Source organism: Nannobrachium achirus, assembly GCF_963921795.1.
Source record: "Nannobrachium achirus genome assembly, chromosome: 13".
Taxonomy (NCBI): Eukaryota; Metazoa; Chordata; class Actinopteri; order Myctophiformes; family Myctophidae; genus Nannobrachium; species Nannobrachium achirus.
Window position 1 is genome coordinate 12,497,531 of NC_137833.1, and position 25,122 is coordinate 12,522,652.

The window sequence follows — 25,122 nt, forward strand, 5'->3', positions numbered from 1 at the left end:
ACTTCTACTCCACTCCACTACATCTCAGAGGAAAATACTGTACTTTTACCCCACTACAATTATTTGGCAACTTTAGTTACTGGTTACTTTGTAGATTATGATTATGATTACAACCACTCCAGTCCTATATGCATTTCGCCCTTCTGAAAATAGACGATCTACATGCGAGGCATTCGTGACACATTGTGACCTTTTAGATCTGCTATTTTCAAAAGATGTACTTTTGAGTACTTTTACTTTTGGTACCTTAAGTATATTTCAATACCAATACTTTTGTACTTTTACTTTTCGAACACCTTTTAACCCATTTGTAGCCGATCCCGAGAATACTCGTGAAAAATACTTGAGTACTCGGAGTGCCGATCCCAAGTATACTCGGCTTGCGCTATATACTGTATATACAGTAAAGCTGGCAATCTTACCCTACGGTCCGTTGGAAAGTGCTGGCACGATTGGACTCGCCGATTCATCATCATCGCGGATCCACGTGCACAAAATAGTAATCCCTTAACATGGTAGCCGACGGTCTATCTCATCTTTAATGTCCATTTTCTCCAAAAAACACTTTTGAAGCCAAGGATGGCATTAGATTCTCGCCATAATAACACAAGCTGAAAGGCAACGATCGGCCATTACTCCAACCGCATGGGACTATGACCACTTACGGTGAATGACGTCATGACGTCAAACAGGAAATGTTTGCGCAATCGACTTCTGGCCTTCAAAATAAGAGACTGGCCGCGGACGGAGCAGGCGAAAGGCGCGCTGGACATTTAACCCGTTCATGTCTGGAGCACTAAATGGGTTAACTTTAACAGAGTATTTCTACATTGCAGTATTGATACGTTTACTATACAAAGTACAAAAATGCGAGTACTTTTACCACCACAGTGTTTCCCACTGGATGTGGGAGCCTCTCTGCGCCGGCTGTACGATGTGATGAAACCCACCAACATAATCTCTCTGGGTCCAACGTGCCACTTAGCCTTGAGCAGCAGTGGTGTGGGGGCGAGACACAACAAGGCCTGTGACAATTAGCATATTATTTGAATATTCATAGATCCATGATGTCTAAATCTGTGGTTCTCAAAGTGGAGTCGGTGAACCGGTGTAGCAGTGTTCATTTCATCGACTAGAACTATGATGGAAAAAGCTGTGATGATCTTAAACTAGACTACTGTAAATATATTGACAATTTCATCAACAAATAAAAACTATGAGAAATTTTATGTTTGGTTGGAATTTACACTTGGTTGCACTCTGAAAATTAGACGATCTACAAGCTCACAATGTGTCGCGCTGTGATGCGTTGTGAGCTTGTAGATCTGCTATTTTCAGCATGCAACCAAGTGTAAAATCAGTCATTACGACGCCATCAATACATTTTTGACGACAAAATCAACTGTAGATTTAACTAAATCTACTAAAATCTTAGGGGTTGCATGTCTCCATTACGACATGTCTCCATTCCGACACTAACCCTATAGACGGGTTTCTTGTTTACAAACATTGAGACTAAATGCACAGCTGACTGTATCATGTAATCAATTCCGTCCAATCCCCAAACCTGTCGTTTTGGGGAGCGCTGGTTTCATTGGCTAATTTTGGTACCGACCTGCACACGCATCTAGTTCTTATCAGTGTAACGTGGACCAGAAACCCGTCCATACCTGACCCTAACCCTAAACCTAACCTCTATGGAAGTGTTACCACTCCGACAATAAGAAGTCAATGTTGGAGTGGCGACATGTCGGAATGGAGAGCGCCCCCCCAATCTTAGGATATTTATTCGACTGAAACTAGAGTAAAAGCTGAAACATTTCAGACGACCAAAATGTGACTAAAACTAAATCAACATTTGCTGTCAAAATCAGCACTGGAATGTCAATTTACAGTAGACCAACTGCACTGGAATTGCTGCCTGGTGATTCCTCTTCATAGACACTTTTTCCTAGGTTTCTCTTGACATTTTTCTTTTCGCCATTAAAATTGTTTTGCCTTCTTTTCTTTGGCAAAACAATCGTTTTTACAAAATTTTTGGGTAGCACTTTATAATGAAGTACCTCAATAAAGGCTAATTAACAGCTAATAAGGCACTTATTAACAATGAATTAACAGCTAATAAGGCACATTAAGTCCTAATAGTGCATTTATAAACCCTTTACTATGCACTTATTATGAGATCAATTAACACTAACAAATCCTTAATAAAATCTTTATTATAACAGTATAAACAATTAATTAAGCCTTTATTAACACTTTATTAGGCAATTTAAAGCCACCTATTCTAAAGTGGGAACACATCGGGTACACCCGCCACTCTGACATGTCGGAAAGGAGACATGTCAGAGTGGCGGGTGTACCCGATGTGTTCCCACTTTAGAATAGGTGGCTTTAAATTGCCTAATAAAGTGTTAATAAAGGCTTAATTAATGACTTGTTGTTGTTTATACTGTTATAATAAAGATTTTATTACGGATTTGTTAGTGTTAATTGATCTCATAATAAGTGCATAGTAAAGGGTTTCTAAAAGCACAATTAGGACTCAACCGACATGTCAGAGTGGCGGGTGTACCCAATGTGTTCCCACTTTAGAATAGGTGGCTTTAAATTGCCTAATAAAGTGTTAATAAAGGCTTAATTAATTGTTTATACTGTTATAATAAAGATTTTATTAAGGATTTGTTAGTGTTAATTGATCTCATAATAAGTGCATAGTAAAGGGTTTATAAATGCACTATTAGGACTTAATGTGCCTTATTAGCTGTTAATTCATTGTTAATAAGTGCCTTATTAGCTGTTAATTAGCCTTTATTGAGGTACTTCATTATAAAGTGCTACCAATTTTTGTGCACCCTCCAGCTCCCTAGACTCGAGGGCAGGGGTCGGCAATTAGATTTGGCCTCGGGCCAATTTCTTTCTAAGGCATTCGACGGCGGGCCGAACATAATGAAAGGCTAATTTATAAAATTCATAGTTAAACAATGTTACTGGAACTCCAAGACAGACTGCCTTACAAGACATAGGCATCTGTGATAAAAAAGAAAATAATACATACGTATGTGGAAAAACGGGTGGTTTTCCCCCCGTTCTATTTGCAAATGTGGACTGATGTAGAGGAGCCTTTAATAATTTTAATGATTAGCCTACATACTTTTATGTTCATAATTATCATTTCCTTCTTCTCTGCTGCCAGTCGGCTACAACATCACATAAATATAAGCATGATTCATAATAAATCACTTTGCACATCTCACAATTCTTGTGAGTTTGTAGATTCAATATACTTTGCGCAAGCTGTGTTGCACATCGACAAATTGGTCGTTAGTGAAGTGATCACAGCTGCTCGGCTACTTGTGCAGAAAGACAGACAGAATGCTAGAGAACGCTAAACATCAGCCTTCTCTGCTTCAAGTTGGCAAGAGAAATGACACATGAACACTATCCAAAAGCATAAAGAAGAGGAAACAGTGGAAAGTGGCGGAATATAGACAGAAAATGTATGCGTTTATCCTACCTGGTCTTATCAATGCAAAGCTCCTTTAGAAGCACAACGGCTTTGCCGTGACATTTTTGGCTGCTTGAAAGGAAATCATTTTAGACAGCACCAAGATGAAGCATGGATATGGCACCTCCAAAGTTAGTTTCCACCCACTTTGACCACAGGTAAAAGCTCACAGCAGCAGCAAGCAACAGCTGGATCACCACTCATATCAGTCACTACACACGGCTGCTGCGTGCTCCCTCTGCCTTTGCTATTCACTCTCAGCATGATTACGTTGAATAAGTATCTGATCCATAGTTGGGAATGCGTTCTCTTTTTGGACATTATAACTACGATAGCGTATATGTGGGAATGTCATTTCAGTATTGTAAAAAAAATGAAAAATAATAGAAATAAAATAAAAACAATTCTCAAAATAATCTGAGGGCCTGAAATAATTTCCATGGGGACAGTTTTGGCCCGCGGTCCGCCTATTGCCGACCCCTGCTCTAGTGAGCATGTGGATGTGCACACAGCAGTGCTTGTGCCGGCATCCTTCTGGGCAAAAGGGGATACATAGAGGATGAATAACTCTACTTGATTTTGGTGACCCCCACGGTCTTTCCTCTAGCGCAGGGCCCATATGTTCCACTGTTTTCCTTTCTTTTGTTTTTTACTCCTTTGTATTTTGCTCGTTTTTTCCTGCTCGGAAAGCAAGGCTCTAAGGATTGCACCGTTACTCAAAGTTCATACCACTTTGCTCTGTTTGGTGTGTAGGCGCAGAACAACCTCTTGAGGCCTTTTTGAGGTTTTCTTTCAGAAATATGTAAGCTAGCATCTCCAAGCTGCATCCAAGTGTATTTCAGTGGTGGAAAAAAAGTACTCACATTGTGAGCTTGTAGATTGGCTATTTAGCTTGTAGATTGGCTATTTTCAAATCGCCTAAATGTATATGGGGCTGAAATTGCTAATGTAGCCTGCTGTATGTTTTGCAATAACATCAAAATCTACAAAGTAACTCGTTTTCAAATAAGTAAAAGTACAATATTTGCCTCGGAGATGTAGTGGAGTAGAAGTAAAAGTACTGAAAATTGGAAATACTCCAGTAAAGTAAAAATACCTATAAATTACAATACTTCAGTAACAGATACTTTACTCTTGCGTTTACTTGACTTGCTTATTGCAAGACACCATCTACATGCAATGCATATTAAAAATGCAACTACGGAATGGGTCTTGTTAATCACCCACCGGAAAAATAATCAATGCAATCCATGCCAATTGTTAAGGGACGATTTCTTTCCACCGCGGATGGAGTTTAAAGAGGAAAAGTGGAAATTGTCACTTTTTGCGCTTGGATACCCTTCAGCTGTGTCTGGCAAAATATTGAAGTTTTTTGTTTGTTTGTGTTCCTTGAGAAATGCATTCTGGGAATTGAAATTAGCATTCAAATTGAGAGTTCTTTGAAAAGTAGAGAGTTTGTTGAGTTTGGTTTCCCTATACCGTCCTAAGCGCGTACTTTTCTTGAGTGACATTGTCTCGTATCAAAGACTATAGTGGTATCAAAGACTAGTGTAGTCTGTAGTTGTGGCGATGAACAAGGTCGGCAAGAAGAGGTTGGAGCCAGCTCACGGACGAGCTTTTAAAAAAAAAGGAATAATCAAAGTTTAAAAATCAATTCTAAAACAAAACAAGGAGCCAATGGTGCAAGGCCAGCTCCACGAGGGGGGTGGGGTGCTACCGGTGAGGAGACGTGCAGCTGCGTTCTGAACCAGCAGCAGGCGCTTTAGCGATGTCTGGTCGATACCGGCATAGTGGAGAATTACAGTTAATCTGTCCTAGATTCAATAAAAATGCAGAAAATAAGTATTTTCCGGTGTAGTAACTATTAAAGTACATACTCAAGCACTGTGCTTAAGTACTTTTCTTTTTTTTTTACTGCATGTATTTCCAATTTTCAATACTTTTACTTCTACTCCACTACAAGCTGATGCTTATTGTGACCGTCAGGTCGCAAGTTTCTATGAAAAGCTCCACCGGCTGTCTGTCTGTCTGTCTGTCTGTCCGTCCGTCCGTCCGTCCGTCTGTCCATCAAGTCACGTCACACTTTTGCCCTTACTCTATCTCTGGCACTGTTGGTCCTACCGATGCCAAACTTTGCACAAACACTCCTTGGATGGCAAATCACAACCTCCAGCCCTCTCACATGGCCCTCTTCTAGCGACACCATCAGGCCTATTTTTGCCAAACACATTTTTGGACACTACTCCTACAGATTTTGGCCTAAAATCACACAAAGCGGTACACACTATCTCTAAAGTCGTGTCATCAACATGGATCTGTCCCATTTCCCATATTCCCTCCTGATTGGCTATATTTGCCTTCTAAAGTTTGTGTATGCGACCTGACGGTCGCTTATCTCCTGGTTTTCTTCAGTATTGCGTTATTTTACACTGATCTGCTCTGAACTGCACTGAATGAATCTGCAGGCTGTAATCCACAGACGGCACAGTAAAATCCTGAGCTTGAGTTCATCTCTAAAAGTGAGGGGGTAAAAAATGATAATTTCTTTTACACATTTGGAGTCAAATGTTTACAATCTCTCCTGATTGTGTACCGTGTACCAAGCGGCAGGCAGGCAGACAGACAGACGCTGCCACTGAAGATGACTGCATAGTCAGTGCAAACACACATAATGCCATTAAGTAGCTTAATGCTAACCCCCGAGGCATTGTGGATTATCATCGCCGTGGCCTTGGATGGGAGCGCATCCCACCTGTTCTCATTCGGTATGCACACAAACACACTGGAGCGTTTTAACCAGGCTGTCACACTCCACGGCACCACTGCACACATTGGTATGCATCGCTGTTGTCGGGCAGAAAACATTGTATCTCCATGTTCCTTCATGAACAGTGGTGGAAAAAAGTACTATTTTCTTCTTTTTTCTTAAGTTCTACCGAGCAATCTTCGTTCCTACTCTCACCTATGGTCATGAAGTGTGGGTCATGACCGAAAGTATAAGGTCGCGGGTGCAAGCTGCCGAAATGGGTTTTCTCAGACAGGTGGCTGGTATCTCCCTTAGGCTTCCCACAGACAGACAGGCACTAAGTTGTGTGAGAGTTGTGTGGGGGAGGCAGGGGGCAGAGACAGCACAATGCATTGCGGATGGAAGTCTAGTGGTTTGAAGTCTAGTGAGAGTCCTGTGGTTGCACAGAGCACCATCCAACAAGCACACAACACGCACTAGACTTCAAACCACTAGACTTCCATCCGGAATGCATTGTGCTGTCTCTGCCCCCCGCCTCCCCCACACAACTCTCACACAACTTAGTGCGTTCCAGTCTGAGTGCAGCCTTAGAGATAGGGTGAGAAGTTCAGTCACCCGAGAGAGACCGCTGCTCCTACACTTGGAAAGGAGTCAGCTTAGGTGGTTCGGGCATCTAGAACGGATGCCTCCCGAGCGCCTTCCTAGGAAGGTCCTCGATGCACGTCCCACTGGGAGGAGACCCCGTGGCAGACCAAAGGCCAGATGGAAGGATTACATCTACAAACTGGCTTGGGAACGCCTCTGTATACTCCCTGAGGGAGTGGAGGAAGTTGCTCGGGATAAGGAAATCTGGAAGTGTCCCCCGCGACCCGATTCTGGATACGCGGTTGAAGATGGATGGATGGATGGAAGTTAAAGTATCAATATTGCAATGTAGAAATACTCTGACTGTTACAAGTAAAAGTCCAGAATTCAAAATGCACTTGAGTAAAAGTACGAAAGTATTAGCATCAAAATGTACGTAAAGTACCAAAAGCAAAAGCAAAATAGCAGATCTACAATGCGATGTGACGCGTTGTGAGCTAAAAGTACAATGGTGAGTAAAAGTACAATATTTGTATCTGAGATGTAGTGGAGTAGAAGTAAAAGTATTGGAAATACTCAAAAGTACAAATTCCTCAAAACTACTGAGCAAAGGGGTCCTCAGATTGTCAATAACCACTAGAAGACGAATGGATTGGCATTCATGTCAACTGGCACCGTGGCAGCAGCATGCCAGTTCAGGTCAGTGGTTCTCAAGCTTTTCAGGACGCGACCCCCAAAATAATCACATTTTAACTGGGGACCCCCCCCCCACACCCACCCTGACGAGCACTAAGAGTTGAGGCATTACATTTTGTATAACATGGTTCTATTGTGAAAATAGCAGATCTACATGCTCACAACAACGCGAGGCGTTGTGAGCATGTAGATCTGCTATTTTCACAATTTCTTCCTCTAATATTTGACAATTTGGCCAATGTTTAATTTGTCATTTTAGAAGTATTAAAAAGTTCTTAAATTGTCACTTTAGAAATGAGCAGATACCCCCTATACACTTAAACTTTATGTTGGTTTGTTTACTGTTGAGTGAGAAAACATTTCATCTGGGGACCCCCCGAAATATTTTGGGGACCCCCCCGACCCACAGGTTGAGAACCACTGGTTTAGATCAGCTGATCAGCGAGAGGCTGCTGAGCACAGTCTGAGTCCCCCCACACACACACCCAGCCCCCCAACCGCCACCCCCCCCCCCCCCAACCACTCATTATCTATCTATAAATGCGACAAATCTCTGTCTGTTTGTTTGTTTGTTTGTTTGTTTGTAATCCGCGTATCTCGAGAACCGTTCGTCCCACCGGCTTCAGATTCGGCACGCGCGTTCCCCGCCGCCGCGCGGAGTGCAGTGCCGGGCCTCGACCCGACCCGACTCGCGGTTTTCCGAAACCGGCGCGAAACGTTCGGAATCTCCTTATGCAGAGCTGATTGTTGACATCAGACTGTTCCGGAGGAAATCGGCGCAAGCGCTGACTCATTGTGAGCTGATTGTTGACATCAGACTGTTCCGGAGGAAATCGGCGCAAGCGCTGACTCATTGTGACATCACTTCATAAAAGGCTCTGACATCACGTACGCCACATGAGTCAACAAAAAATCTCTGTGAATGTGTATGTATGTATGTAATCCGCGTATCTCGAGAACCGTTCTTCCCACCGGCACGCGCGTCTGACATCAGAGTTTTCAGCAACCGGTACTGTGTGTGCAGAGATCTCCATATAAACGGGTCCTATGACAACAGGTATATTGGGGTTTGCATTAAAGGGTGGGGCATTCATGGGGTCTGCTCCAAAAAATTAAAATAAAATAAAAGAAACAAAGACAAACATAAGACAAGCAACAAAGCGTGGGACTGGGAGGATGACTTGAATGATGCAGATTTAAGCAGGCTGCGTATTCTGCTTAAAGAAGAAACAAACAAAAAGCGACAGAGATCTCATATATGGGCATAAAATGGACGCAGATAAACAGATATCTCCATATATGGCATATATGGGCATAAAATGGACGCAGAATCACAAAGATCTCCATATACGGGCATAAAGGGACACAGACAGACAGATACAGAGATCTCCATATATGGGCATAAAATGGACGCAAATAGACAGATATCTCCATATATGGGCATATATGGGCATAGAATGGACCCAGAACTATATCTGCAGTGATCTCCATAATGTTATATACATAAAATGGACGCCGACATAAAATGGACGCAAATAGACAGATATCTCCATATATGGGCATATATGGGCATAAAATGGACCCAGAACTATATCTGTCTGCAGTGATCTCCATATATGTTATATACATAAAATGGACGCCGACAGATAGATACAGATATCTCCATAAAGATCTCCATATACGGGCATAAAGGGACACAGACAGACAGATACAGAGATCTCCATATATGGGCATAAAATGGACGCAAATAGACAGATATCTCCATATATGGGCATATATGGGCATAGAATGGACCCAGAACTATATCTGCAGTGATCTCCATAATGTTATATACATAAAATGGACGCCGACATAAAATGGACGCAAATAGACAGATATCTCCATATATGGGCATATATGGGCATAAAATGGACCCAGAACTATATCTGTCTGCAGTGATCTCCATATATGTTATATACATAAAATGGACGCCGACAGATAGATACAGATATCTCCATATATGGGCATAAATGGACACAGGCAAACAGATGGTCAAAACGGGTCCTATGACAACAGGTATAATGGGGTTTGCATTAAAGGGCGGGGCATTCATTCCCTATTTACATCGTTCCCGAGTTGGCCAGGTCGCTGACTAGACGCTGGGCCGCCCGAAGGGCGGCCCAGCTTCTAGTAGGTTAAATGCGAACGCTAGTGGGGGGTGGCACATGATCGCCTAATCGCAATTATTTGAGATGATCACAGTCATTTCGCATAATAGGCATAATCGTTTCCGTGTTGAACGCATCAAAACATCAAACATTTTCCCAAAATAGCAGAAATGGCTGATCCCCGAGCTGATCCGTAAGCTTGTGGATCAGCTATTTCCCGCATTTTTTTTAACTTCTTTTTTTTTGAAAATTATTAAATATGTCAGTTCTTATTTATTCGTCTTAGTTATTTGTATGTATTATAGTCAGAATAAATTGCGGTACTCTGTGTAATGTGAGCTAACACTGTGTTATTATTTTGCACACTCATTAACTAACCACAGTGACGGCATAATTATTGTGTCACAGTGTATTATGGCTAAGTTTGCCTATAATAATTAATTTCAACCGTTGATTACAATACATTAAAGCTGTAATTGCAAATGACTAGTAAGCCCACAATGCATAAAAAAACATTGAAAATAGCATGGTACATTTCCATGCGCTTATTTGTATTTCTTTGTGCGCCGGAAATAGCCGATCTACAGTACAAGCTCACGGCGTGCGCGGGGAAGTGAATAAATGAGCAATCTAACACCAAAAATATAAATATATGCTGTATGTCCAAAACTGTTACTTTTCCTGATTCAAATTCAAAAGTAGCAGATCTACCTGCTCAAAACTAACTTTCGCTCGAGTTTCATTTCGAGCTTGCGGATCTGCTACTTTTGATCACATGCACCCAATTAAACTTTCTTTTCAAAAAGAAAATAAATCAATGTCAATTATCATGTTTGTACTGTACCCTGGTGATGTCTTCCTCCCAGTCAATGGAGGTGTTAAGATCTGTTCACATGGAATATCTGAATAAATCTTCAACATAACTTCACTTTAAGCTAATTTTTGACACAAGAGGGTCAAATTAACTTTACATTTTTCTGAAAGAAGACATCTTTTCACGAGTCAAGGAGAGAAACTGCCTCCAACCAAGCTTGCAGCACAAAGTACTGCGCTGTGTATCCTCAGTGGAATGGAGAATATTACAGATCTGTTAACTGATTCATTGGCTTTGAATAATTGGATCGCAAGCTCCAAAAACATACTGCAAATGCCTGCAGTGTAAAGCAACTCTAATGCCTCATTCACACTACAGATATATAGTTGAACGTTTTGCTTGGTAATTCAATGTAATCTCAATGGAAACCAGCTTTAAAGCTTTCAAAGCTTTGTCTTGAGCGTCTCCTGGATCTTTAAAGCTGGTTTCCATTGAGATTACATTGAATTACCAAGCAAAACGTTCAACTATATATCTGTAGTGTGAATGAGGCATAAGTACATTTACTTTCAGCTTGGAATATAATGAGAGGAGCTGCTTGAAAACGTTAATCTGGACAAAGTTTAAACGCACTGATGCACTAATTGAAAATATAGAAAGCCTTAATTTGTTGGCTTGGTTCATTTAGGATCCATCTCTAGGCCAGTGTTTCTCAAACGTTCAAATTTCAAGGTCTCCCCTTAACTCTGACAGTGTACACATGGAACCAAATGGACCCGTTAGGGTCCATTTGGTTCCATGTCAGAGTTACAGACCATGTCAGAGTTACAGACTTGTATGGGTCAATTTATACCTCCCTAAAGGAACCTAGAGTCCACTTTGAGAACCTCTGCTCTAGGCTAAACAATGCCAGATTTATTGCGACCTCACGGTCACAGTTAGTATGAAAACGTCCAGCTCATGTCTGTTTGTCCGTCAGTGAGTGAGTCACGCTAATACGCAACATTTTGTTGTGTATTAGCATTATTGATTCAGTAAAGCAGTGTATTAGCAGTATTGATACTTTCACTCGAGCAAGAAATGCGAGCACTTTTTCCCCCCATTGTTGGAAAGCAGAGATTTCTCTGTGTGCGCTGTGCAGTCTCCCACAGGCTAGGATGTTTTTTTTTTGTTTGCTCATATTGACACGTTGCTTTTTTCACGCGTTGCTCAATAGACTTTAGTCTCCAGGTCGATCTTGTCTCTAAATATTTGTCATGCTGTGTGTTGATGTTCAAACGGGGAGCGGTTCACAGCAGGGCACGTACAGTTCATTCTCTTATTGTTCTCTTTCTGCCTCTGCTCCGGTGGAAACCTGGCATGTCCCAAACCAGGCACGTGCAGTGCACACATAGACACCAAAGGGGACTTGAGCCCCTGCCCTTTTATCCTTCTGTAAAAAGTGCCCTCTCCAGACCATGGAAGCAGTTTTTACTATGATGAAAGAAATGCAAATGCCCTCTTTACATGCCATACCTGAAGGCAGCATTCAAGAGAATTGCCTTGTCCAAACTCTCCTGAACTTGAATGCAGCATCTTATGTTGAAATAATGTCCCTCTCTCTGCGTAGAAATCCATGCTGTTACGCCACATGTCCAGTATTGACTCGATTATGCTTAGTTCAGTGTGGTACCAAGCACCGAAAATAGCTGACCTCCAAGTTCACAACGCGTCTGCTTGGTGGTCTGCTAATTTCGATATTTCCACCAAAAGGCCCTTTAAGAAATGTCAGCCCCTGCCTCCCTAACATTCTCTGCGCGTCCCTGTCCCAAACCCTTACTTTGTCAGGAAATGGGGGAAAATAACCCTTCCATCAATCTAGTTGTTATTTAGTCACAAGCTTTCTGGCTAAAAAGCCTGGCCTATGCCTTAATACATTTTATTACACAGCTCGTTTGAACGCTTCATTCTGATTGATTCAGCTGTGTGTTATTTCTGGATAACGACCGCTCCGCCCAATAACAGTCTAATCAAAGGCTCAGAGCACCTGCTGCACTGCGTGAATTTTATGCCGTATCCAACATGACAGCCATGTAAACAAACACTTACAACTAAACGTTGCTCTCAAGAATGTTTTTGAAAACATTTGAAGCGAGAAATAGACGCTATGGTAACCAAAAAATGGATTCTATTTGATCAATACTTCCTTGTTTTCCGAGCCGACCGTGTTGCACTGGGTAGACGGCCAGCTTGACACTTTTGGAATACTTCGTCAGTACTTACTTTGACCCAATACTTTAATTTTGGGTCAATTATTCCGTAAGTAGCCGTGTAATAAAGTTGGATAATATCTGCACCGGCGGTTGTTGTTGAAGCCCTTCAGGATGTCCCTTCAAATGACTACGTCTCGGCGTTTAATCATCCTAACGGGAGTTATTTGTCAACAACAACCCGCCGGAGCAGATATTATCCCTTGCAAACTGCCCTCCATAACCAAAATAGTACATCTTTTGTCCATGATGTCTTTTTTCCATATGTGGTCCGGCCCTATGTGGTCCACCTACTGAGGTCAAAATGACAGGTTGTTTTCCTGCCCTTTCATTGGCTATTCTCTCTCCTCTTGGCTCAGCAGAGTCAGCAGGCATCAGGGACGTGCTGGCCATTGGGAAAAGCGGGACAACTCCCGAACGGCCGGTTCATTCCTGGCCGGTCCAGGCCAGCCATTAGGAAAAAAATTAAAAATAAAATGTCGGCCTTCGTTCCATTTTGGGGGCTGGGCGGCCAACAAAGTGAATCGTCACTGTCGGGCAGAAACCTCGTATCTCCAAGTTTCAAATTTGTAATTTTTTTCGCAAAGCAAAGCCCTTCTTCATCATACAAGGCTGTCGCACAAAAGTAGTGAAAACAGCAGATCTACAAGCACACACCGCCTCGCGATGCGAGGCTTTGTGTGCTTATAGATCGGCTGTTTTCACTAGTTTAAATCATTTTTAAAATGATAAATACAAAACAAACGGTTTTGGACATACAAGGTTTCCACCTGACAACAACGAAATATAACTCATTTAATTGGTCCACCGGCTTGTCACTTGTCATGAGTAGCAGCAGCGCTATAGAGAGATCTCTCTCTCTATAGCGCGCAATGAGGGCCTCTCCAACTCTTTTTCCCGGGCTGAATCCGGCATTCACATGCAGATGATCCATTAGATTGAACAAAGGTGGACTCCAGTGCTCTAGAGGTGTGAATTCCTCCTGGCCGGGGAGGAATGGGTGAGGACGGTCTTTATAGCCCATAAACAATGTCAGATATGGTATAATGGTGCTTTATTTCATATTTTTAGAAAACGTTTCAGAAGGGGGAAAAAAAAGCATTTATCTTCAATATTTAGGAAAAGTCAAATAGACAAATAATTGCAAATATAGACAAAATGTGAAATAAGAAATGTAAAAATTTGAAACTATTGCAATAAAAAGTATAAAAAAAAAAAATATTTAGGAAAAGTCATCAAAGGGCAAATTTTGTCTAAATTTCAAAATTGGTCAAAATGACAGCTTAGACACCCGTGTGTTAACACTTTTTTTTTCCTTAAAAAAATAGCTGATCTACAAGCTCACAACATTGAAGCGAGGTGTGCAACATGCAAGCCATTCGATTCCTCGTTCCTTGTTGTTTCCCGTTTTTGCAGGCGATTCAACAGAAATGGTACAGTTTATTAGAACAACATTTGGGCCAGGCATTTGATTTCAATGACATGACTCTGGTCTCCCGAGACATGGCGTCACCTTAGGTCCCGCTGGAATCGATAAGAGAATTGATAAGACAAATACCGTATTGATTTCCGATTCTCAGTAGCTTTGGAATCGATTTGGCAAAGAATCAACCAACTAAACATGAATTGCTGAAATGCAGTTTGTTTTTACACTCTCTCTCTCTCTCTCTCTCTCTCTCTCTCTCTCTCTCTCTCTCTCCCTCTCTCTCTCTCTCACCCCTGTCTTTTAATTACAGCAAAGCGCTTCGGAAGCTGTTGATGTGAATATCGAAACGCACACTTGTACGCACGCACGCATGAACACACACACACACACACACACACACACACACACACACACACACACACACACACACACGCACAGGCTCACACAAAACCCACAAGCATACCAATGAGCTGTCATATCCACGAGGGATTAAGAAATTGTAAGGCGACAGTTCCCCCCCACCCTTTAGAACATCACAGGATGTTGCTCTTTCCAGCTCTCTGATGTGTTTTTTCATTTTTTCATTTTTTTTCGGGTCCTTGCGACTAAAGAATAAAGTGCATTTCAGGACAGGATGTTGTAGCATTCAAGGATTTATTCACCCTTTGATGAAATGCAGAGTTTGCCCGAAAAAATATATAATGCTTCTGGCCTTTTGAACTTGGCAAGTGATTAGTCCCTGACAAAGGCTCTTAATTGCAACATGAAGAATAGAGGATGATATTTAAAAATGCGTGAGGGGGATATGTCAGCTTAGGGATGTTCAGTCACGGCAGCATAGCAGTGGGTTTGTCTGAATGCCGTCCGCCCCGGACTGAACATGAAGCCTGACTGTAATGGATCGCACAGAGAGAGAGAGAAAAATACTTCATATTCTTCTTTAGACATTATACCGCTCGATGCCAGTTTGTCCTCACACGGGAGAATTCAGGCTTTATTATGGCCCTATTGAAGTGTAAGCCGCCAGCACCTTCCATAACCTGAAACCCCCCAGGACCTCTTGAAGTTCCATGGTGTTTTTGGTTTTGGGATAATGTTTTCTGCTGGTGATTCAGTCCGAGTGTATCAAAGGGTGCGTTCGGAAATGCGCACCGGGTGTGTGCTCAGTGTACTGAGTGCCTAAACCTAACCCTAATCCTAACCCTAACCTCAGTAAAACTATGCCTAACCCTAACCTTAACCTCAGTAAAACTATGCCTAAACCTAACCCTAACCACACCCGGTGCGCATTTCCGCACCCTTTGATACACTCGGACTGAATCACCAGCAGAAAACACTCTCCCTTTTGGTTTTGTTTGTGTTTCTATTACAACCAGGTCACCCCTCAAGGGGACGGTACTTCATTTATGTTAAAATAATTGCGACCGTTAGGTCGCAGTTACTATCAAAACCTCGACCAGCTGTCCGTCAGTCAGTCAGTCTGTCTGTCTGTCACACTTTTGCCCTGCTCAATTGCTCATATCTCTGCAACCGTTGCCCCGATCCATGCCAAATTTTGCACACACACTCCTTGCCTGCCAAACCACAACCCATCAATTCTCACATGGCCCATCACTGTGATGTCACCTGTGATGTCACAGTGATGTGTCAGGGGAACCACAGTGTCAGCGTATGGACCTACGGTCGCATTTATCCAAGTTTGTAAACTCCCCTCCTCCCTCCCCCCAACTGAATCCTGTGTGCGTTGTCCTGTCCAGGCCACGGATCCGGACCTGGGCTCCAACGGCGAGGTCCTCTACAGGATCGTGAGCCCCCCGGACCTGTTCACGGTGGACCAGAACGGCAGCATCTTCACGCTGGTGCCGCTGGACCGCGAGACCACCGGCCAATACGACCTGGTGGTGGAGGCCTCTGACGGGGCGGTGGACCCCCGCCGCACCACCCTCACCCTCTACGTCCAGGTAACCAGAGCAGGGTTCATTTAGCACCACCCTCACCCTCTACATCCAGGTACCAGAGCATAGGGTTCATTTAGCACCACCCTCACCCTCTACATCCAGGTACCAGAGCAGGGTTCATTTAGCACCACCCTCACCCTCTACGTCCAGGTAACCAGAGCAGGGTTCATTTAGCACCACCCTCACCCTCTACATCCAGGTACCAGAGCAGGGTTCATTTAGCACCACCCTCACCCTCTACGTCCAGGTAACCAGAGCAGGGTTCATTTAGCACCACCCTCACCCTCTACATCCAGGTACCAGAGCAGGGTTCATTTAGCACCACCCTCACCCTCTACGTCCAGGTAACCAGAGCAGGGTTCATTTAGCACCACCCTCACCCTCTACATCCAGGTACCAGAGCAGGGTTCATTTAGCACCACCCTCACCCTCTACGTCCAGGTAACCAGAGCAGGGTTCATTTAGCACCACCCTCACCCTCTACATCCAGGTACCAGAGCAGGGTTCATTTAGCACCACCCTCACCCTCTACGTCCAGGTAACCAGAGCAGGGTTCATTTAGCACCACCCTCACACTCTACATCCAGGTACCAGAGCATAGGGTTCATTTAGCACCACCCTCACCCTCTACATCCAGGTACCAGAGCAGGGTTCATTTAGCACCACCCTCACCCTCTACATCCAGGTAACCAGGGCAGGGTTCATTTAGCACCACCCTCACCCTCTACATCCAGGTACCAGAGCATAGGGTTCATTTAGCACCACTCTCACCCTCTACATCCAGGTACCAGAGCAGGGTTCATTTAGCACCACTCTCACACTCTACATCAGTTGGTTCTCAACCTTTTCAGGCCGCGACCCCCCAAAATAATCATATTTTCACCCTGACGAGCACTAAGAGTTGATGCATTACATTTTGTATAACACGTATTTGTGAAAATAGCAGATCTACATTGCACAATTTCTGCCTCTAATATTTGTCAATGTGGCCAATGTTTAATTTGTCATTTTAGTGGAATTAAAAAGTCCTTAAATTGTCACTTTAGAAATGTGCAGATACACTTGAAAAAACTAAACAAAAAAACAAACAAAAAAAAATAAAAACAGAATAGACGTTAAAATGATCACAAACATTGAACTATCTCTTTATTTGATTATTTCATGACATTTTCGAGGACTGCCTTCTTTTTCTTTTTCATTGATTAAATGTATTAGTATTGAACGTGTGGCACCCATTTCCAGGTGGCAGACATCGACGACAACAGCCCGGTCTTCTCCCAGGAGCTCTACGTGGTGAACGTGGCAGAGAACAGCCCCGTGGGCACCGTCATCCTGACGCTCAGCGTGAGTCTGTCTCCTCCTGTCATCCTGTTTAATGCAAAAAAGATCTGTTTGTAAGATCGTTGTTATTGTTATAACGCAAACATCTGTTTATCTGGTGGAGCCACAGCAACTGCTCTTCCATTGCAGAGAGAAACACTTCAAACCTGTCATCAAATCTGTAACTCTAATGCAGTGCTTCTCAAACTTTTACATGACAGTATAGAATTGGAACCACATTTGGTTCCATTTGTATACTGTCAAAGTTACAGACTTGTAAGCGTCAATTTAGGACCCCCCTAAAGGAACCTAGAGAACCCAGAGAGCCACTGGAATCCACTTTGAGAACCACTGCTCTAATGGAACCAAATGGACATTTTGGTTCCATTTTTACACCCTTTTGAGTTAAATGAACACAGAGTTTAGTGGGTCCCACATTTCTTCACCCCTCTGGGAGACCCAAATATACACTGCAAAATCCTCAGTGATAATTCAACTCTGAGTGTGTCAGTTTGGTTCCATTTGTACACTCTCAGAGTTACGGTACAGACCCATACAGTAAGTGTCCATTTGGACCCTTGGTGGACCCTGCATTGAGATGGAGTGTGTCGATATTGCGACGTAACATTTGTTCGACATCCCATTAGTTCAGCGCTGGTGAATGCTAAACTGCCGATGCTGGTTAATGCTAACCTGGTGAATGTCAACCTGGTGAATGCTACTATGCCTAAACCTAACCCTAAAACCTAACCCTAACCCTTAGTCGAACTAATGGGACGTAGAAATATCGAGATTTTACCACATTGAGAAACAGTGATTTAAATCTCTCTCTCTCTATTGTTCAAGGGGTGGGCTTCAGTGGATTTTATGAAACCTTGCTATGGTATAGAGTTGAATTTCCACAAGGTAGAGTGAATATGAATACAATATATTTAAGTCCTCCATACTGTATATGGACTGGTGACGTAGGAATAAGGATGGGGCTGCTGTCCGGATGGACAGCTGCTATCAAGTCAGACTTGTTGTGGAAAGTAACTTTAACTTAAACAGAAGTGAAGAGTGACCAATACACATAGCACATAATTATTTTGACAGAATGACAGTCGTATAAAAATTCTACCACAGGGGTGGGCAGCAGGGGTGTGTGCTCAACAGCTGCTGCATTGACACAACTTTACCACCCTTTAACTTCCTTGGGCAGCATTTTTAAAACGACATATGCTCCCGGGCTGGAGCACTTAGCAGTCCCACATGCAAGCACTAAAGACTCAAATATAAACTGCTTTCTCAAATGTCATAAAAAAAAGAGAGAAACGTTGGACTTCATTGCAGTCGGAACAGAAACCTCGTACCTCCATTTTTCAACTTATATATTGTTTTGTCAATCACCAGTCATTCGTACAGTCGGTGCACTCGCCTTTCGACCTCAGGGTCATGGGTATGAGTAGCATGGCTTTGGTGCAAGTCGTTGCGATTCACCTCAGCAATCCATCTACCCGGGGTCTAGCGCATTGTGAAACAGGGATAGACTCCCGCACTCTGGCTGATACCAACAATAAGCCTCTCTGATCTTCTACTACTACTTCTACTACTTTGTCATTGTATCACGCAAAATGTAGCAAAAATATCCGATCTACAAGCTCATTGCGTATGCCGGTGTGAGCTTGTCGATGTGCTATTTTGAACAGGGGCGCGTGAGGGTGTGTGATTCGTGTATGGCGACGTGCAGTGGTGGAAGAAGTACTACTTCTAAATGTACTTTTTATATAGAGTTGCTGTCATGCTATCCTCCCATATTCTCTCTTTTTGCATTTCTCCACAAATTAATACCTATTACTTCAGGGGTAGGCAACCTTAGGTTGTGGTGCCAACACTGGCACAGGGGAGGGTGATCACTGGCACACTGGCATAAGTGTGAGGGGGAGGATCTTTCTTTTAAAATAAAATATTTTAAGGAAATGTCAAAATGTCAATTAAATTACAGTAAGTCCCCTCACATCTTGCACATGACATCCTGCACATAATTCTACACCCATTCAAACTCTGAACTCCGACCTGGGGAGGGAGTCTGGGAGATAGGTGGGTTATTGCTCTAAATGATCTAATGATCATTGTAGATCTACTATTTTTGTAAAACAAATTAAAAAAAAAAAGTATTTTTAAAGTGAATATTTGTAACTCAAATTTTGCTTTCTTTGTGTCCCTGGAACTAAATGTTTCGAGATGGGGGTCCGTGGCCAAATACCTATCATTTTGGGGGTCCTTGACATGAAAAAGTTTGAGCACCACTGACATAGAAACATAACTTTTTTTCAAAAACCTAAGAAGGATTTAGAAGACACGTTTCACAAATGTTCACGATTTTTCAAAAATAGCAGATGTACAAGCTCGAAGTGCGGCACTCGGTGCCGCGCTGCGAGCTTGTAGATCTGCTATTTTTTAATAGTTAAAGCATAATATAATGCGTTCCCGGTCTAAATGCGTTAATGATGATATGGCACACTGACTATCAAGACAATAAAATCATGGCACTCCTAGTCTAAAAGTTTGCCGACCCCTGCCCTACTTGATCACACTACAGCGTCACACAAAAGAATCAAAAGTAGCAGATCTACAAGCTCGAGCTTGTCGATACACTACTTTTGCTACAGAACTTTTGAATTTGAATCCTAAAAAGTAACAGTTTGGGCCGTATGAGATTTCTACTCGGGCAGATATACTGTATTATCGGTGAACAATCAAAAACCCTGTGCATCGGCGCCCCTCTGTACTTGCATAGTGTTCTTACAACGAGAGCCTTTTTTATCGCTTTGATCCAGAAGCCTTGGATTTATTCATTCTCATTATCTCCGCGCCGTTACATCGGTCTGAGGTTTGGAGTGAGTGAATGTACTGTCTGCATATAGTCCGCCTCCGTGTGTATATATTGGCGTTTATACTATGCGGTTTCAGAATGTACATCTAATGTAGTCAGTAGTCTACATGCATCAGCATATCGTCGTTGTCGGATGAAAACCTTGTATGTCCAAAACCGTTCGTTTTGCATTTATCATTTTAAAAATGATTAAACTAGTGAAAACAGCCGATCTACAAGCACACAACGCCTCGCACCGCGAGGCGTTGTGTGCTTGTAGATCTGCTTGTAGATCTGCTGTAGATCTGCTGTTTTCCCAGAATAATACTTACTGTCTCTGTCAGGTGGAAAACCTCATATGTCCAAAACGGTTACTTTTCACGATTCAAATTCAAAAACAGAAAGAGTAGCAAATCCACAAGGTCAAAACAAGCTTGTAGATCTGCTACTTTTGGATGGGTTTGTGTGATGCTGCAGTATGATCAACTAGGGTGTTGGTTTATGGGGAAATAAAACACAAAAAGTTAAAATATGGAGATAAGAGCTTTCTAGTCAGGGAAAATTAGCAGAATACCTGTCAAATCTGTGAATAAATTCCTTACCAAACAATTTCTTCACCAATGTGTTCGTAAAGGTGTCTAGTAACATATCTAACAAAGATTGAAATTCAACATCCCTAGCAAAATGTTTGACAGCTAGGGTAATTCTGGGTCTCATTCACTTACTATACACTGTACTATAAGGGACAAAATCACTCCCAAAAAGATGCTTTAAAGGAGTAGTTCACCCTCAAAATGACTTTTTTTCTAATTGATTAGTCACGCCATGGAGAGTAGAGTTCAATAATATTTTTTGGTTTTTGTCACATTCCTAAGACAAAAATGTGATAACAATAAATGTACCCCCATTGATTCTGGATGGTGACCCGTTTCGAAACGGGTCACCATCCAGAATCAATGGGGGTAAATTTATTCAAATCAAATTTTTGTCTTAGGAATGTGACAAAAACCAAAAAATATTATTGAACTCTACTCTCCATGGCGTGACTAATCAAGAGAAAAAAAGTCATTTTGGGGGTGAACTACTCCTTTAAGTGGGATGTGAGGGGTCTAACTAGGTGTTTTTAATTATTCTGAATCCATTGCAAGCATTTGTTTTGCACGAAAAACATTCCTTGGGCCAAAAATGGACCCCATACACCTTGTGAAAAGTGATGACTCATCACTAAACCATCGTTTTTTTGCGCCTGATTTTGGCCTAATGAATGTTTTTCGTGCAAAACAAATGCTTGCAATGGATTCAGAATAATTAAAAACACCTAGTTAGCCCCCTAACATGCTACTTAAAGCATATTTTTGGGAGTGATTTTTTCCCTTATATTCCCGTACAGTGAATGAGACCCAGAATTATACCCTAGCTGTCAAACATTTTGCTAGGGATGTTGAATTTCAATCTTTGTTAGATATGTTACTAGACACCTTTACGAACACATTGGTGAAGAAATTGTTTGGTAAGGAGTTTATTCCCAGGGGTTTATTAAAATTCCCTGACTATTCTGCTTCATGAATGAACCAATATCGTCCATGTATCGTATCGTCAGCCATGTATCGTGATCGAATCGCTATCAGTTACACATCCCATGAAGCCTTGAATTTATTGAGACTTTTTAGTTATTGTTGCATTTCCTAAGCCAATAATTTGATGACCAGTGGAGTCAGTCCTATTGACACCTAGATCACACTGTAGGAATTCCCCCTGTGTTAACTGCATATAGCTTAATAGGATGGGGTAGGGGTAGGTCATTATGGTGGTAGCACTACTGTACTTGGAGAGACAGATATTTTCCGCGGTGGTACTTGGTGTAAAAAGGCTGAGTCTAGGGACCTGCCCCAAAATCACTTAACCCATTTAGAAGGGGTACACATTATTGTGTATCAATATGTTATGCTTTAACTATTGAAAAATCATGAAAATTTGAATTTGGACCCGATTCTATTAGTGTCTTTTGAATCCTTCTAAGATTTTTTGAAAAACCCATATGTTTCTACGTCAGCAATCTGGCTAGTCAAAGAAAGAGTCCTTTTCACTTAACTGAAGCTCAGTTAGTCTGTTCTTGAGAGACTACTACTGTATGTCAGTGGTTCTCAAACCTTTTCATGTGAAGGACCCCCAAAATTATATTTATTTGGCCACGGACCCCCCATCTCAAAATATTTTGTTCCAGGGACCCCCCAGAAGCAAAATTTGAGTTACAAACGTTCGCTTTGAAAATACATATATTCAAAGATTTGCATATATTCAAAGATTTGCTCGCAGCGCGGCACTTGGTGCCGCGCTGCAAGCTTGTATATCTGCTATTTTTCACTGGTTAAAGCATTCAATAATTCTAGGCCTAAATGGGTTTTAAAACAGTTTGAGAAGCGCTGCCATATAAGTATGCCGATGCCAGAAGGGTACCACTCTCTTCTTGCCATGTATTCCTCTCACACGTCTTGTTCCCTCTGCTGTGCCACCATCCCCCCCCTCCCTCAGGCCATAGACGCAGACCTCTACTCCAACGTCACGTACCGGCTCAAGACGGACTCGGCCAGGACGCTGGTCTCCGTGCACCCCGTGACGGGCCGGGTCAGCATGAAGCTGTCCCTGGACTTCGAGGACCTGGCGGCCATGGGCATGACGTCCACCTTCACCTTCCAGGTGGAGGCCAGCGACGACGCGGGACGCATGCCCCCGGGGCTGGCCACCGTCACCGTCCACATCAAGGTGAGCACTATAGCACGTATGAGCACTATAGCACGTTTAGGACGTGTGTGTGTGTGTGAGAGAGATTGAGTAGAATTGTATTTTGATTATTATTGTTATTGTATGCTGTCATGTGATGTATTGATTTTGATGGACTCTTGGAAGAGTAGCCGATGGCTAAAAGAGATCCAAATCAAATCTCTGTGAGTGATTCTCAAACTTTTTCATGTCAAGGACCCCCTAGAATTATATGTATTTGACCACGGACCGTCGGACCCCAATCTGAAAATATGTAGTTCCAGGGACCAAGAGAAGGATTTGTGTTACAAATGTCTGCAGATCTATCTATATTATTCTATGCTTTAACTATAAAAAAGCAGATATACAAACTCACAGCATGGCTCCGAGTGCCGCATTGAGAGCTTATAGATCTGCTATTTTTGAAAAATCTTGAACATTTGTGCAAATCGTATATATACGGTATATACTGTATATTTTTGAAGCAAACTTTTTAAAATCTTTGCTTCTAGAGGGGGGGGGGGGGGGGGGTCCCTGGATGGGGGTCGGCGGTCAAATACATATAATTCTAGGGTTTCTTTACATTAAAAAGTTTGAGCACCACTGATGATCATAGAAACATACCATTTTCAGGTTAGGATTTAGAAGACATTTCTAGGTATTTCTCAGGTCTGCAAAAAAAAGAATAATAAAAGACAAAAGCTCATCCATAACAAGTCCTGGCTGGTGTCGTGCAGTGCAGGGCTGCGTCATGCCTCCAATCCCCAGAAGGAGCGTTATGGGGGCTGCTTGTCATGCTGTCCTGCACTGCGGCGCTTGTACTGAACGTTCCACTTTACACAGTCTGCTCTGTATTCTGTTCACTGTGCAGGTTAAACAACCTCAGCCAGGGCGTGTTAGCACCCTGACCCCTTAACCCATTTGTAGCCGATCCCGAGAATACTCGTGAAAAAATACTCGAGTACTCGGAGTGCCGATCCCGAGTATACTCGCGCTATATACTGTATATACAGTAAAGCTGGCAATCTTACCTTACGGTCCGTTGGAAAGTGCAGGCACGATTGGACTCGCCGATTCATCCTCATCGCGGATCCACGTGCACAAAATAGTAATCCCTTAACATGGTAGCCGACGGTCTATCTCATCTTTAATGTCCATTTTCTCCAAAAAACACTTTTGAAGCCAAGGATGGCATTAGATTCTCGCTATTATAACACAAGCTGAAAGGCAACGATCGGCCATTACTGCAACCGCATGGGATGATGACCACTTCCGGTGAATGACGTCATGACGTCAAACAGGAAATGTTTGCGCAATGGACTTCTGGCCTTCAAAATAAGAGACTGGCCGCGGACGGAGCAGGCGAAAGGCGCGCTGGACATTTAACCCGTTCATGTCTGGAGCACTAAATGGGTTAAGACCCTGCGCTGTGCTATACTTTGCTGTGTTGTCAAATAGCAACCACTGCCGTTTAGTGGTTCCCAAAACTGTTCAGCTCAAAACTCCCAAAGATAAATGTGGTTTCTTCCCAGGAGCCAAAGTCACGAATAAGCATTATTATTTAAGCCAGTGTTTCTCAAACTCTAAAATGTCAAGGTCCTTCCTTAACTCTGACAGTGTACAAATGGAACCAAATGAACCCGTTAAGGGTTCATTTGGTTCCATTTGTACACTGTCAGAGTTACAGACCTGTATGGGTCCATTTAGACACCCGACGGTTCATTCTTTCGACAAGGGTGAATGTTAAGGGAGAAAGGATCCCTTTGGGCTATTCTATGAAGCCCGGAGGTAAGTCATTTTCGGGTTTCGTCCCCCGTTCACACCGTCAATGTGATGATGTCATAACACGATAAATTCGACTTCAACTCTTTACTGAGTCGAGTCGACTTGCAAAAATCACAAGTCGTTAACGCCCTAGTGCCAAGAGGTGAGGTAGAGCTGAAGAGGTGACTTTTCAAACTGTCAGGCAGAAAATGCAGTGTTGATTGAGAGGAGAGTTCTTGCAGACGTGTGGAGTGATGGCCAGGGTGTCGCAGGGAGGTGACGGATGTCCTGTCCT

General features: G+C 42.7%; 1 protein-coding gene across 1 annotated transcript in view; it reads left to right on the forward strand.

Moving 5' to 3' along the window:
- LOC308296680 (protocadherin-15-like) overlaps positions 1-25,122 on the forward strand; it is a gene marked incomplete at both ends in the record, with an annotated part of 437,702 nt that overhangs the window by 224,156 nt on the left and 188,424 nt on the right. Inside the window, 3 exons of the mRNA XM_080740008.1 lie at positions 15,929-16,132; positions 17,372-17,473; positions 22,836-23,066. Of these exons, the coding sequence (XP_080596134.1) occupies positions 15,929-16,132; positions 17,372-17,473; positions 22,836-23,066 (537 nt within the window). The remainder of the gene's footprint in view (positions 1-15,928; positions 16,133-17,371; positions 17,474-22,835; positions 23,067-25,122) is intronic.